Source organism: Tympanuchus pallidicinctus, unplaced genomic scaffold (genome assembly GCF_026119805.1).
Source record: "Tympanuchus pallidicinctus isolate F22 unplaced genomic scaffold, pur_lepc_1.0 scaffold4, whole genome shotgun sequence".
Lineage (NCBI taxonomy): Eukaryota > Metazoa > Chordata > Aves > Galliformes > Phasianidae > Tympanuchus > Tympanuchus pallidicinctus.
The window spans coordinates 4,289,030-4,303,728 of record NW_026294758.1 but is presented as its reverse complement, the minus strand read 5'-3'; the positions used below and the strand labels follow the sequence as shown (position 1 = coordinate 4,303,728).

The 14,699-nt window shown below is 59.9% G+C and overlaps 2 protein-coding genes across 2 annotated transcripts; both read right to left on the bottom strand.

Annotated features, from left to right (window-relative positions):
* Positions 1-2,887: 2,887 nt before the first annotated feature.
* Positions 2,888-5,862, bottom strand: LOC128089665 (PHD finger protein 7-like). The gene is made up of 10 exons (XM_052701314.1): positions 5,811-5,862; positions 5,525-5,616; positions 5,336-5,437; positions 4,953-5,077; positions 4,612-4,774; positions 4,405-4,511; positions 4,070-4,183; positions 3,813-3,931; positions 3,578-3,645; positions 2,888-3,304 (listed from the first exon to the last, which is right to left on the bottom strand). The coding sequence occupies exons 1-10, from the start codon at positions 5,860-5,862 to the stop codon at positions 2,888-2,890; spliced, it is 1,359 nt and encodes a 452-aa protein (XP_052557274.1).
* A 5,566-nt stretch (positions 5,863-11,428) lies between these two features.
* LOC128089405 (PHD finger protein 7-like) lies at positions 11,429-14,480 on the bottom strand. The gene is made up of 10 exons (XM_052700790.1): positions 14,352-14,480; positions 14,066-14,157; positions 13,877-13,978; positions 13,494-13,618; positions 13,153-13,315; positions 12,946-13,052; positions 12,611-12,724; positions 12,354-12,472; positions 12,119-12,186; positions 11,429-11,845 (listed from the first exon to the last, which is right to left on the bottom strand). Exons 1-10 carry the CDS (start codon positions 14,401-14,403, stop codon positions 11,429-11,431), a joined length of 1,359 nt encoding a protein of 452 aa, XP_052556750.1. The 5' UTR covers positions 14,404-14,480.
* Positions 14,481-14,699: the final 219 nt, after the last annotated feature.

Sequence of the window (14,699 nt, the reverse complement as noted above, 5' to 3'; positions counted from 1 at the left end):
ATCTGCCCCAGTTTTTAAATCATGGGGACAGATAGAAAGACTTCAGCCCAGTCAGTTTATGGGTCAGGACTTTCATGTTGATGGATCTTGGGATATCATATGAGAAGACTGCTGTCTACTGACTTGCCACTGGCTCCTAACACATCTGTGCTGTTGCGTGCAACTTATGTCATTATTTTGATAGGATAAGCGGTGGTGGCCTCAAGCTGTGCCAGGGAAGGCTCAGGCTGGATATTAGGAAAATATTCTTCCCTGAAAATCTGGTCGAGTATTGGAATAGGCTGTAGAGGGTAATGGTGGGATGTTCAAGAGGCATGTAGGTGTGGCACTGATGGGCATGGTTAGTGGACATTGTTGGGGTGGGTTGAGGTTGTACTAAATGATCTCAGATGTCTTTTCCAACCTTAATGATTCTATGAAGGCTATGCTGTCTAAAGGTTCAATAGTTAACTAACCCTGAAGGAGGAGTGGAGAGTCACAGAGTGAAAGTAAAAAACAGTATAATCCAAAATACCAGTTACTTCACACATTATTTTAAAGAAAAGCTTCTATATTTTTTCACTTAGTCATTTATCTGAACAAACAATTTGTAGGGGGAAAGAAAGAAGCAGGAACATAATAACAAAACCTTTCATTGTAAATACATTGACCTTTGATCTCTGAGTTCTTTAATAAGCAATTCAGCTTTCAGATGCTATTTATTCAGCTAAAAGAAACCTTTGTTATCACAACTAGAAATCATCACATATTTACTGTATCTTTAGACTGCAGCAAAACAAAGTCAATAGGATTAATTGGAGTCTCAGATTCATAACATTATGCATTCATTTACAGCATACAAAGAGAAAGTGCTTTTGTTTGGTTACAAAAACATAATCTATGCTTTTGGGTCTTTCAAATCTTGCTCTCACTCCCTGATGCTGCATAACCTCTCCACATCCTCCTTTAGCTGGTAAATCTGCTAGAAGGGCCGTCCCTCAAACCTCCAAAAGAAATCTGAAGTTTTCCCCCATTGCTTCCTAGAGGGACAGGAGAAGGTTTAGGACTGGGGGTCAGCAAAATTACCTCCTCTGTGGACTTCCCACAGAATCCTACAGGACAATTTGGAGGTTTTTCCCCACAGTCTCCTGGCGTGACAGCAACCCTAAGTGTTTCTCTGCCCCACTACACTGGAGTCTCTCCCTCATTGGATCAAGTACAAAACCCCAGACTACTTGCTCTACCCTAGCAAGCCTCATTGCATCCCCTACCCCCTTCCTACCAACCTTCAAGCCCTCTCAATGAGCCCCGCTAGCTCTGGGGCTGGGATCCGTTTCCCTCTTAGAAATAAGGACACCGGCCTGCAGCCATTACACCGCGTGCGGAGTAAATGGAAAAGCCCAAAGTTCCTGTGGCGGCACCAGCCTCTCAGCCACTTATCCATTACCTGGGTTTTCCTAGCCCACTCCGCGTCCCTCACCGGCCCAGGAAGGATAGAAGCAAATATCAGTTGTGCTCCCGCTCCCTCAACCAACCACCCTAAAGCCCTGAAGTCTTTTTTGATAGTTTGCAGGCTGCTCTGAGCTCCTTCATCACTGCCTGCCTGAACCATCCGTAACGGGTAGCAATCAGAGGGATGAACCAGATCCGGGTTCTAGTTTTTCTAGCTGTGTCCTTGACCTGGGCCCCAGGGAGGCAGCCCACCTCCGTGTGAGTCGGGTCCGGTCTGCATACGGGGCCCTCAGTTCCCGTGAGGAGGGAATCACCTACAGCAACAACCCTTCGGCCTGTCTTAGCAGAGGCAGCCTGCAGACGCAGAGTCGGCCGCCTCGCCCTTGGCACTGTCTTAGGCAAAGCTTCCCGTGCCTCCTCGCTCGCCTCCCCTTCAATCCACAGTGCCTCTCATCTGTCACTTAGGGGCACCTGGGCAAGTAACGTTGCCAAGGAAGGGGCTCACCCACGATGCCGAGCTGGGGCTGTCTTCCAGTTCTCCCCATCTCTCAGAACCCCCGTTTCTGCCCGACGGTGACAGGAGGTGGGGTCCCTCACTTTCTGGGGGCTGCCTCCCTGGCGCCTTCCTCTCTGGCACGCCTGGGAGTTACTCCACAGTCAATCTCTTGCTCTCACTCCCTGATGCTCCGTAACCTCTCCACCTCCTCCTTGAGCTCTGCCACCATGCTGAGCAGATCTTCCACCTGCTCACACAGTTCCTGCCTTCCTCGCCAGGCAGCAGCAGGCTCAGGCACTGCATGCAGCCGGAGACCTGAACAGCCACATTCTTGGGCAGGGCCTCCATCTGGGTCAGGATGGAGTCTTTGCGGGGCAAGCTCGTTGCCTGGAGGGAGGATCCCATGGTAAATCTGTGGCCTTGGAGACTGCCAGTGGGCAAACTGGTCTCCAAAGTGAGGAGGGACGGTACTTCTGTGCCATCCTGCGCAAGCTCCCACACCTGCCGCTGCAGTGTGCTGTGGGTGCTGCGCACATGCTGCCTGTGGGCCTGTGGGCCCGCTGTCCCCCTTCAGGGACACAGGTAGATCTGAAGATAACGCCACTACAACCAACTGGGAAGGTGCTGGGGAGAAGACGACCCCGTGGTCTCGGCTCCTAACACTGCCTACCGCAGGACAAACAGAGACGAGTGACGCCAACATGTGGGGAGGGTGTTGAAGGTGTATTTTTTGGGAAAGATGGAATCACAACCGTCACGTGCGGATGGACACGGCTGCTGGAAGCCGACTTTGGGACTGGTTGTGGGGATGTCTTCTGCGATGCTGGACCCGGGAGCGGCTTTGTGCCCGGGCTGGTCCACCGCAGGATGAAGGTGGAACGGGTGGACTCTCTTCAAGGTTGATCTTCTGTGCCGCTTGGGACCACAGCCCATGTCACGTGGGGATGGGACACGGCTGCATCAGCGCCGTCTTTGGGACTGGCCGTGGGGCCGTCTTCTCGGGTGGTTTGCCCGGGAGCGGCTTTGTGCCCGGGCTGGTCCCTGCTGCCTGGACCGGCTCCCACGGCCTCGTCGGGACCGGCTGCGGGAAGTGGAAGCGCGACGCCCCACTGGGGATCGGCTTCGAGTGGGGGCCCGCCCTTGTCCTTGCCTGGGCCGTCCTCTGCGTGCAGGCGGAGGGGAAGGCCTCGAGGACCTCGGTGGTGCTGGTGTGGCCGAGGTGCCGGTGCCGCCCTGAGTACCTCGGGCTGTGGTACGGCTCCCACCACGCTGTCTTCGGGGCCGACTCTGGGAGCCCGAGGCCCGGCCTCGCAATGGGGAGCGGCTTCTTGTGCGGCCGGTCTCCCGCTGCCTGGGACGATTTGTGGCCTCAGACGCCTGGGTTGTTCTGGAGGACCGTGTGGTCCTCCGTCTTCTGGGGCTCTCGGAGGAGGTCTCAGCGCCTGCAGCTGGTGCCCGTCTTCTCCCACCGTGTCCTTGGTGCTGCTGACTTGCATCCCGCTCCTCAGAGAGGTGTGAGCGGGTGGCGGTCTGCTCAGCCTCCGGCACTCTGGGCTGGACGCTGAGCTCAGGCAGCTGGGAGTTGCAGGATGGGCCGGGAGCTGCCTGTGTAGCAGGGCCAGAGCTGCTGTCTTCAGGTCCTGCAGAGACGGGGGAAGGCGCCGGTACCTCCTGGCTGGAAGTGCTGGGGCTGGCAAGCTCGGCGCTGGTGCGGGAGGCTGTAAGGAGAGACAGGAAACTCAGCAGGGTGAACATGCAGCCCCAGGGCAGGACAGGCTGCCATCCCTCATGGGGCAGAGAGAGACTGTGGCGAGGCCACCCTGAGCACCCGTTGCCAGGCCTCGCCTGGCCCCAGTCCCGCGGCACGCGGCTCTTTGCCTCTTACCGGTGCTCCTGCCAGCGCAGGTGTCGCACTCCCAGCCATTTGTGCCCATGGCCCAGAAGGAGCAGCACCAGTGTGTGCCTTCTGAGCCGCAGGAGCTGCAGATGACCAGCTGCCAGAGCCTGCGGAAGCAAACGGGTTGTGGCTGTGAGGACAAAGCGAGCCAGGGCACGGAGCAGCCGGCATGGCTCCGGTGCTCAGTCCTTGCTGCAAGGCTGAGATCCCACGCAGAGCCCCAGAGGACTGCGGAGGTCACTCACCCTTGCTCGTGTGCCCTCTCCCTGCCTCCTAGGTGGATGCACGGGTTGGCGTCGCAGCGCCTGTGCCTTTCTCGCAGCGGCTGGTATGCTGCGTCGTCCCACCAAGATGGTCGTCTGTTGGAGAAGAGAGAGAATGTGATGAGTCTCCCGTGACCCAGGCGTGAGGCAGATCCAGAGCATCCCTGCTCATCCCCCTAGAGCTCATTCCCAGCTTCTCTGTGAAGCTGAGACCAACGCTTGCAGGACGGCAAGGGACTGGGCCTGCCGGGGCAGTTCCTGGGCAGGCACAGCACCTGTGCCTGAGTGTCTGTGGAGCCGGGCAGAAGGAGACCAACCTGATTGGGATTTGGATGCCCAGGGTGGTCATCTGGGAGCGGAATCTTTTTTTTCCTCCGCAGACAGGGCAGAAGAAGCGCATGGTGGCGGCGTGCAGGGCATGTTTCTGTAGGAGAAGCACAAGCATGAGAGCGTGAGTGTGAGCGGGGGGGGCTGGCTGCCGCAGAGCACCAGCCGTGCCCACGGGGCGAGGGGAGGACTCCTACCCTGATGCAGCCCCGGTGGAACCAGGCCTGCTTGCACACCGGGCACACCATGGTGTGGTAGGACGTGCAGTCCCCCACGGGCTCCAGGCAGATGACGCAGATGGTGTTCTGCGACGGAGCTGCCTCCGCTGCCTGCCGAGGGCGATGCTCCCAGCAGAAGGACCTGGGCGGGAGGACAGAAGGGGTGGGCATGGTGAGGAGTGCTGTGAGGAGGGCAGAGGACCAGGAAAGAGCGCCAGGCCTGGGCTCTGGCTCTGGCAGGATGCTGGAGGTGTCGCTGCGGGTTCCTCCCTGGAGCAATAGCGAGGGACGGCAGCTTGGCTGCTGCTGGCAGCCCTTACCTGTGCAGCCCAAAGTGCTGCGTGACGCACTGCCCGTCCTCGGCGCAGGGCAGGTGGAAGCTGCGCTCGCAGCCTGTCTCCGCGCAGCTGATGGCAGCTCCCCTCCCGCCACAGACAAAGCAGTTCTGGAAAGAGCAGAGCAGCCCCCGTTAGCGGTGGGCTCGGGGCCTCGGCGGCCGGCCCCACTTCTCCAGGCAGGGCGCAGGGTGTGGGCACCGCTGCCTCACACTCTGCAGAGCTGCCTGGCAGACGAGGCTCGTCTGCTGTGGTGGGACTTTGTCCCGGAGCCGGTTGGAAGGGCCGCAATGGCTTTCTTTGGGTCCAGGCGAAGCCGGTGCGAGCCTCTTCCCCTACCAAGCTCCCCGTTCCGTTCAGCTCCTCACCTTCTGGCCTGCCAGCTGGAGCGTGTGCTGGATGGCGCTAACGGGGAAGCCAAAAATTTGCCCCGATGGGCATCTCCACTGCAGAAGCCCGTTGGCAAAGACCTGCAGGAGAGAAAGGAGCGGGATCTCGTGAGGCCGGAAAGGAAGGGAGCATCCCTGGCAGGAGCCCTGGCCCGTGAGGGAACTCACCAAGCAGAATTCGTGGGCACAGAGCCCACCGCTGGCAAATGTCTGCCCGCAGATGTCCGGGTTCACCTGTGCGCGGCCGCACAGCACGCACACTGCAGAGGAAGGAGAGAGCAGCCGTGAGCACCTGGCAGGGCCGGGTGTTCCTGGGGGCCGTCCGTCCCCAGGGCCTGCTCCGAGCCTGCCGTGCTGCTGCCTGAGGGGCAGAGCTGGAGGGGGTGGAGGGGAAGGGGGCATCGCGGGCCCAGCAGCTGCAGCGGGCAGCCGCAGCCCGAGCCGGGGCTCTCACCTGGCTCCCCGGAGTCGGGGGCCTCCTCCTTCTTCTCCGCCATGTTCGGCATCACAAGAATCACAAGAATCACAAGGTTGGAAACAACCTATAAGATCCTCCACAGTGAGAAACAAGAGAGTCGAGGAAGTCCGTCCTCTCTCCACGCCTCACCAGGCTGAAGTGAGCAGGGCCCCGGCCGGCAGCCTTTGCTCTGCTCCCGGCCCCGCGGGTCACAATGGCCACCACTGTGACATCACGGTCACCACCTCACCACCAGGCTGAGGGCGCGGCAGGGCGGCGGCTCCTGTGGGCAGCGCAGGGTGAGGGGCCCGGTGCTGCCAGCAGCAGGGGGCAAGGACGGCCTCCCTCAGGCCTTCTGCACCGCGCCCGTGCTGGGACGTCGCAGCACAGAGCCTAATAAAGGGCTGCGGGTCAACTGCACAGCCGGCATTTCTCGCGTGCGTGTGTGCTGTGTGCTGGCCGACTTTGCACGGCCTGCTGGTGACGGGACAAGGTGTTGACCTGAGAAAAGAGGAGGTCTGGTGACCTGCGAGAGGGAATTCCTCACTCGGAGGGCGGTGAGGCCCTGGCGCAGCTGCGCAGAGAAGCTGTGGGTGCAGGCGCTCCAGGCCTTGTTGCACAGGGCCCTCTTCTAAGCTGGCCTGCTGGGTGGCAGAGGTCCCACGGCAGGCACCTGGGGCTGGGTGGGCTGTACGATCCTTTCGTGTCCAAGCCTTCACACATCAAAGCTTCAGGCCTCATACAGTTCCCAGAGGCAAAGTGGCACGGGCCGGGCACAGTTCCCTTCCAGCCTGCGTATGAAATGAGTCAGGAAATCTTCTGAAGTGTGCTTGCTTTGGCCTGCTGGCAATGGTCACCGTGCCAGAGACAGGAGAGGAGCTGTGCCTTGCCCAGGGCTGCAGTCCTGGAGTCCCACTGGAGCATCCCTGCTCCTGCAGCCTGACCATGCAAGTCAGCTTCTGCATGAAAGTCAGGCCAACGCTGATGGGAGAGCCGCCACGCCTAGATGGTGGAGATGTGGATCTCCGCCCTCTGTGGAGATGCTCAAGGTCTCACTGCTGGATAGGGCTCCAGGCAGCCCGATCTAGTGGGTGGCAACCAACACACTGCAGGAGTCTGGAACTTGATAGACTTTAGTGTCCCTTCCAACCCAAGCCATCCCAGGATCCTGCGATTCAAAACGCCTGTCAGATCCAGCATTACTAAGGCAGCTACCCAGCCAGTCTTGACACCCCCCACAAGGCTACCACGGTAGCAGACAGGCATGATCCTTCTGTAGTAAATCCAAGTTTACTACTCCGGATAACCCTTCTTTTTCCCCACCTGCTTTGAGACGATATCCAGAGCGAGTTGCTCCAACACTTTCCCAGCGATGGATGTGAGCCTGATTGGCCTATCGTTTCCTGAGTCCTCCCTCCTGACCTTTTTGAAGATTGGAATGACATTGGCTATCCTCCAGCCTTCAGGCATCTCTCCTATTCTCCACGAGGCTTCACAGATCGCAGAATCACACAGAATTGCAGAATCACGGGGTTGGGAGGGACCTCAAGGATCATGAATCTCCAATCCCCCTGCCACATGCAGGGCCAACAAGCTCCACATTTAACACTAGACCATGCTGCCCAGGGCCCCATCCAATCTGGCCTTGAACGCCTCCAGGGACGGGGCATCCACGGCCTCTCTGGGCAGCCTGTTCCAGTACCTCACCGCTCTCTCTATAAAGAATTTCCCCCTGACATCCAACTTAAAACCATTTCCCCTTGTCCTGCAGTTATCGACCCTTTCCAAGAGTTGATTCCCCTTCTCTTTGTAGGCTCCCTTTAGGTACTGAAAGGCTGCAACGAGGTCACCCCGCAGCCTTCTTGTCTCCAGGCTGAACAAGCCCAGCTCCCTCAGCCTGTCTTCATAGTGGACGTGCTCCAGTCCCCTGACCATCTTCGTGGCCCTCCTCTGGACCCTGTCCAACAGCTCCCTGTCTTTCTTGTACTGGGGGCATGTAAGATATTATTCTGTTAACGTCTGTGTCTCAAAGCTTGCTGGGGACACAGATGGACTTGTTCAAGTCCCGGCAAGTCCTGGGCGAAGGTTGTGAGATCCTTTGCCTGGGGGACGCAGATGGACAAGGCCAGGGGCAAGGAGAGCGAGATGAGCTGCAGCTAAATAGCTGTGAAGTGCTCCTTTGTGTGGACTTATCTCAGGATGATGGCCATCTCAGGGGGTACTCAATGACTCTTGCTCAAGGCCCATCCTTGTCACCCAGGCAGGAGAACAAGGAGGATAAAAGAGGAACTGAAAACCATGAGGATAGGTTTCTGGCAGCAGATTCCTCATGAAGCAGAACAGAGGTTTCTGGAAACAGATTCCTCATGAAGCAGAAGAGAGGCTTCTGGCAGCAGATTCCTCATGAAGCAGAACAGAGGTTTCTGGCAGCACATTCCTCATGAGGAAGAGGGATTCCTGACGATCAGATTCCTCGTGAGGTGACTCCTTCATGCTGTTGAACTCTCCTGTGCCTGCTGCCGGAGCGCTGCTGCTGCTTCAAGGACTGGCTCTGCGACTTCCCCGTCTACCTGCTTGCTGCCCAAGGCCGGCCACGCTGCTGCTTCTCGCCCCCCGCTCCCCCCCGCTGGATCCTGCTGGTGACCATCCCTGCCTTACGCAACTCTTGCTTCTTTCCCATCTTTTCTATCGCCCTCTTTCCCTTCCCCGTCTCCCTGATTAGGTTTTGTAATAAACCGGTCGGAACAACACATGAACCGTTGCTTCTTAATCGCACGCCGGGTGTACAGATATTAAAAGAACCTCATCTCCCTCCCATAAATTGGAGCGAGACTGGGCTCCACACTTGGACGCAGTATTCCGGATGGGGCCTCCCAGGGGCAGAGCAGAGGGGGACAATCACCTCCCTGTCCCTGCTGGCCACCCCTCTTCTGATGGAGCCCAGGATACCGTTTGCCTTCCAAGCCGCAAGGGTACATTGCTGCTCATGCTAAGTTTTTCCTCTATCAAGACCCCCAGGTCCTTCTCCACAGGGCTGCTCTCAAGGACCTCTCCTTCCCATCTCTATGGATGCCTGGGATTCCTCCGGCCCAAGTGCCGAACTATGCACTTTGAGATAGACAGCTGGGCTGTAAATGCACACACTGCTGGTTCATGTCCAGCTTCTTGTCTACCAGGACCCTCAAGTTCTTCTCCGCAGGGCTGCTCTCAAGAAGATCCTGCCTCGGTCTATAGAAATAGCTGGGATTTCCCCGGCCCAAGTGCAACACCTTGCATGTGGCCTTGTTGAACCTCATGAGGTTCACGGGGGCTCACTTCTCCAGCCCGTGCAGCCTCCTCTGGGTGGCTTCCCTTCCCTCCAGCGGATTGATGGCACTGCTCAGCTTGGTGTTGTCTGCAAACATGCTGAGGGTGCACTCGATGCCGTCGTCTGTGTCACTGATAAATTGGGGAAGAGCACCGGTTGCAAGAACGAGCCCTGGGGGACCACCACCACTTGTGACCGGCTCCCACCCAGACACAGAACCGTCGATCACAGCCCCGGGGCTGCGACCGGCCAACCAGCTCTTAATCCATTGAACAGTCCACCTTTCAAAACCGTACCTCTCCAATTTAGAGAGAAGGACGTGGCGAGGGACCATGTCAAAGGCTTCGCAGAAGTCTAGGAGGGTGACATCCATCACCCCTCCCCCACACACCGATTGCAGTCACTCCATCACAGAAGGCCACCAGACTGGTCAGGCACGATCTGCCCTTGGTGAAGCCAAGATGCTGGCTGTCTCGGATCACCTCTTTGTCTCCTATGTGCCTTAACGTGGTAACCAGGAGGATCTGCTCCGTGATCTTCCCAGGCACAGAGGTGAGGCTCACCGGCCTGGAGTTCCCCGGGTCATCCTTTCTCCCTTTCTTAAAAATGGGAGTAACGTTTCCTTACTTGCTCCACTCTAGCGAGCTTCATTGCATCCCCTTCCCCCTTCCTACCTACTTTCAAGCCCTCTCAATGAGCCCCGCTAGCTCTGGGGCTGGGATCCGTTTCCCTCTTAGAGATAAGTGACACAGGCCTGCAGCCATTACACCGCGTGCGGAGTAAATAGCCCCACGGTCAAAAAGCCCAAAGTTCCTGAGAGGCACCAGCCTCTCACCCATTACCTGGGTTTTCCCAGCCCACTCCGCGTCCCTCACCGGCCCAGGAAGGATAGAAGCAAATATCAGTTGTGCTCCCACTCCCTCAACCAACCACCCTAAAGCCCTGAAGTCTTTTTTGATAGTTTGCAGGCTGCTCTGAGCTCCTTCATCACTGCCTGCCTGAACCATCCGTAACGGGTAGCAATCAGAGGGATGAACCAGATCCGGGTTCTAGTTTTTCTAGCTGTGTCCTTGACCTGGGCCCCAGGGAGGCAGCCCACCTCCGTGTGAGTCGGGTCCGGTCTGCATACGGGGCCCTCAGTTCCCGTGAGGAGGGAATCACCTACAGCAACAACCCTTCGGCCTGTCTTAGCAGAGGCAGCCTGCAGACGCAGAGTCGGCCGCCTCGCCCTTGGCACTGTCTTAGGCAAAGCTTCCCGTGCCTCCTCGCTCGCCTCCCCTTCAATCCACAATGCCTCTCATCTGTCACTTAGGGGCACCTGGGCAAGTAACGTTGCCAAGGACTGGGTTCACCCACGATGCCGAGCTGGGGCTGTCTTCCAGTTCTGTTCTCTCCATCTCTCAGAACCCCCGTTTCTGCCCGACGGTGACAGGAGGTGGGGTCCCTCACTTTCTGGGGGCTGCCTCCCTGGCGCCTTCCTCTCTGGCACGCCTGGGAGTTACTCCACAGTCAATCTCTTGCTCTCACTCCCTGATGCTCCGTAACCTCTCCACCTCCTCCTTGAGCTCTGCCACCATGCTGAGCAGATCTTCCACCTGCTCACACAGTTCCTGCCTTCCTCGCCAGGCAGCAGCAGGCTCAGGCACTGCATGCAGCCGGAGACCTGAACAGCCACATTCTTGGGCAGGGCCTCCATCTGGGTCAGGATGGAGTCTTTGCGGGGCAAGCTCGTTGCCTGGAGGGAGGATCCCATGGTAAATCTGTGGCCTTGGAGACTGCCAGTGGGCAAACTGGTCTCCAAAGTGAGGAGGGACGGTACTTCTGTGCCATCCTGCGCAAGCTCCCACACCTGCCGCTGCAGTGTGCTGTGGGTGCTGCGCACATGCTGCCTGTGGGCCTGTGGGCCCGCTGTCCCCCTTCAGGGACACAGGTAGATCTGAAGATAACGCCACTACAACCAACTGGGAAGGTGCTGGGGAGAAGACGACCCCGTGGTCTCGGCTCCTAACACTGCCTACCGCAGGACAAACAGAGACGAGTGACGCCAACATGTGGGGAGGGTGTTGAAGGTGTATTTTTTGGGAAAGATGGAATCACAACCGTCACGTGCGGATGGACACGGCTGCTGGAAGCCGACTTTGGGACTGGTTGTGGGGATGTCTTCTGCGATGCTGGACCCGGGAGCGGCTTTGTGCCCGGGCTGGTCCACCGCAGGATGAAGGTGGAACGGGTGGACTCTCTTCAAGGTTGATCTTCTGTGCCGCTTGGGACCACAGCCCATGTCACGTGGGGATGGGACACGGCTGCATCAGCGCCGTCTTTGGGACTGGCCGTGGGGCCGTCTTCTCGGGTGGTTTGCCCGGGAGCCGCTTTGTGCCCGGGCTGGTCCCTGCTGCCTGGACCGGCTCCCACGGCCTCGTCGGGACCGGCTGCGGGAAGTGGAAGCGCGACGCCCCACTGGGGATCGGCTTCGAGTGGGGGCCCGCCCTTGTCCTTGCCTGGGCCGTCCTCTGCGTGCAGGCGGAGGGGAAGGCCTCGAGGACCTCGGTGGTGCTGGTGTGGCCGAGGTGCCGGTGCCGCCCTGAGTACCTCGGGCTGTGGTACGGCTCCCACCACGCTGTCTTCGGGGCCGACTCTGGGAGCCCGAGGCCCGGCCTCGCAATGGGGAGCGGCTTCTTGTGCGGCCGGTCTCCCGCTGCCTGGGACGATTTGTGGCCTCAGACGCCTGGGTTGTTCTGGAGGACCGTGTGGTCCTCCGTCTTCTGGGGCTCTCGGAGGAGGTCTCAGCGCCTGCAGCTGGTGCCCGTCTTCTCCCACCGTGTCCTTGGTGCTGCTGACTTGCATCCCGCTCCTCAGAGAGGTGTGAGCGGGTGGCGGTCTGCTCAGCCTCCGGCACTCTGGGCTGGACGCTGAGCTCAGGCAGCTGGGAGTTGCAGGATGGGCCGGGAGCTGCCTGTGTAGCAGGGCCAGAGCTGCTGTCTTCAGGTCCTGCAGAGACGGGGGAAGGCGCCGGTACCTCCTGGCTGGAAGTGCTGGGGCTGGCAAGCTCGGCGCTGGTGCGGGAGGCTGTAAGGAGAGACAGGAAACTCAGCAGGGTGAACATGCAGCCCCAGGGCAGGACAGGCTGCCATCCCTCATGGGGCAGAGAGAGACTGTGGCGAGGCCACCCTGAGCACCCGTTGCCAGGCCTCGCCTGGCCCCAGTCCCGCGGCACGCGGCTCTTTGCCTCTTACCGGTGCTCCTGCCAGCGCAGGTGTCGCACTCCCAGCCATTTGTGCCCATGGCCCAGAAGGAGCAGCACCAGTGTGTGCCTTCTGAGCCGCAGGAGCTGCAGATGACCAGCTGCCAGAGCCTGCGGAAGCAAACGGGTTGTGGCTGTGAGGACAAAGCGAGCCAGGGCACGGAGCAGCCGGCATGGCTCCGGTGCTCAGTCCTTGCTGCAAGGCTGAGATCCCACGCAGAGCCCCAGAGGACTGCGGAGGTCACTCACCCTTGCTCGTGTGCCCTCTCCCTGCCTCCTAGGTGGATGCACGGGTTGGCGTCGCAGCGCCTGTGCCTTTCTCGCAGCGGCTGGTATGCTGCGTCGTCCCACCAAGATGGTCGTCTGTTGGAGAAGAGAGAGAATGTGATGAGTCTCCCGTGACCCAGGCGTGAGGCAGATCCAGAGCATCCCTGCTCATCCCCCTAGAGCTCATTCCCAGCTTCTCTGTGAAGCTGAGACCAACGCTTGCAGGACGGCAAGGGACTGGGCCTGCCGGGGCAGTTCCTGGGCAGGCACAGCACCTGTGCCTGAGTGTCTGTGGAGCCGGGCAGAAGGAGACCAACCTGATTGGGATTTGGATGCCCAGGGTGGTCATCTGGGAGCGGAATCTTTTTTTTCCTCCGCAGACAGGGCAGAAGAAGCGCATGGTGGCGGCGTGCAGGGCATGTTTCTGTAGGAGAAGCACAAGCATGAGAGCGTGAGTGTGAGCGGGGGGGGCTGGCTGCCGCAGAGCACCAGCCGTGCCCACGGGGCGAGGGGAGGACTCCTACCCTGATGCAGCCCCGGTGGAACCAGGCCTGCTTGCACACCGGGCACACCATGGTGTGGTAGGACGTGCAGTCCCCCACGGGCTCCAGGCAGATGACGCAGATGGTGTTCTGCGACGGAGCTGCCTCCGCTGCCTGCCGAGGGCGATGCTCCCAGCAGAAGGACCTGGGCGGGAGGACAGAAGGGGTGGGCATGGTGAGGAGTGCTGTGAGGAGGGCAGAGGACCAGGAAAGAGCGCCAGGCCTGGGCTCTGGCTCTGGCAGGATGCTGGAGGTGTCGCTGCGGGTTCCTCCCTGGAGCAACAGCGAGGGACGGCAGCTTGGCTGCTGCTGGCAGCCCTTACCTGTGCGGCCCAAAGTGCTGCGTGACGCACTGCCCGTCCTCGGCGCAGGGCAGGTGGAAGCTGCGCTCGCAGCCTGTCTCCGCGCAGCTGATGGCAGCTCCCCTCCCGCCACAGACAAAGCAGTTCTGGAAAGAGCAGAGCAGCCCCCGTTAGCGGTGGGCTCGGGGCCTCGGCGGCCGGCCCCACTTCTCCAGGCAGGGCGCAGGGTGTGGGCACCGCTGCCTCACACTCTGCAGAGCTGCCTGGCAGACGAGGCTCGTCTGCTGTGGTGGGACTTTGTCCCGGAGCCGGTTGGAAGGGCCGCAATGGCTTTCTTTGGGTCCAGGCGAAGCCGGTGCGAGCCTCTTCCCCTACCAAGCTCCCCGTTCCGTTCAGCTCCTCACCTTCTGGCCTGCCAGCTGGAGCGTGTGCTGGATGGCGCTAACGGGGAAGCCAAAAATTTGCCCCGATGGGCATCTCCACTGCAGAAGCCCGTTGGCAAAGACCTGCAGGAGAGAAAGGAGCGGGATCTCGTGAGGCCGGAAAGGAAGGGAGCATCCCTGGCAGGAGCCCTGGCCCGTGAGGGAACTCACCAAGCAGAATTCGTGGGCACAGAGCCCACCGCTGGCAAATGTCTGCCCGCAGATGTCCGGGTTCACCTGTGCGCGGCCGCACAGCACGCACACTGCAGAGGAAGGAGAGAGCAGCCGTGAGCACCTGGCAGGGCCGGGTGTTCCTGGGGGCCGTCCGTCCCCAGGGCCTGCTCCGAGCCTGCCGTGCTGCTGCCTGAGGGGCAGAGCTGGAGGGGGTGGAGGGGAAGGGGGCATCGCGGGCCCAGCAGCTGCAGCGGGCAGCCGCAGCCCGAGCCGGGGCTCTCACCTGGCTCCCCGGAGTCGGGGGCCTCCTCCTTCTTCTCCGCCATGTTCGGCATCACAAGAATCACAAGAATCACAAGGTTGGAAACAACCTATAAGATCCTCCACAGTGAGAAACAAGAGAGTCGAGGAAGTCCGTCCTCTCTCCACGCCTCACCAGGCTGAAGTGAGCAGGGCCCCGGCCGGCAGCCTTTGCTCTGCTCCCGGCCCCGCGGGTCACAATGGCCACCACTGTGACATCACGGTCACCACCTCACCACCAGGCTGAGGGCGCGGCAGGGCGGCGGCTCCTGTGGGCAGCGCAGGGTGAGGGGCCCGGTGCTGCCAGCAGCAGGGGGCAAGGACGGCCTCC

Excerpts from the sequence above, each read along its gene's own strand:
- LOC128089405 (XM_052700790.1), bottom strand. The coding sequence starts at position 14,403 with ATGCCGAACATGGCGGAGAAGAAGGAGGAGGCCCCCGACTCCGGGGAG. Across the intron at positions 13,053-13,152 it reads TCCACCGGGGCTGCATCAGG|AAACATGCCCTGCACGCCGC; the intron begins GTAGGAGTCCTC and ends CTTCTCCTACAG. Across the intron at positions 12,725-12,945 it reads GGCATCCAAATCCCAATCAG|ACGACCATCTTGGTGGGACG; the intron begins GTTGGTCTCCTT and ends CTTCTCCAACAG.
- LOC128089665 (XM_052701314.1), bottom strand. The coding sequence starts at position 5,862 with ATGCCGAACATGGCGGAGAAGAAGGAGGAGGCCCCCGACTCCGGGGAG. Across the intron at positions 5,438-5,524 it reads GTGCCCACGAATTCTGCTTG|GTCTTTGCCAACGGGCTTCT; the intron begins GTGAGTTCCCTC and ends TCTCTCCTGCAG. Across the intron at positions 3,932-4,069 it reads GAGAGGGCACACGAGCAAGG|GCTCTGGCAGCTGGTCATCT; the intron begins GTGAGTGACCTC and ends TTGCTTCCGCAG.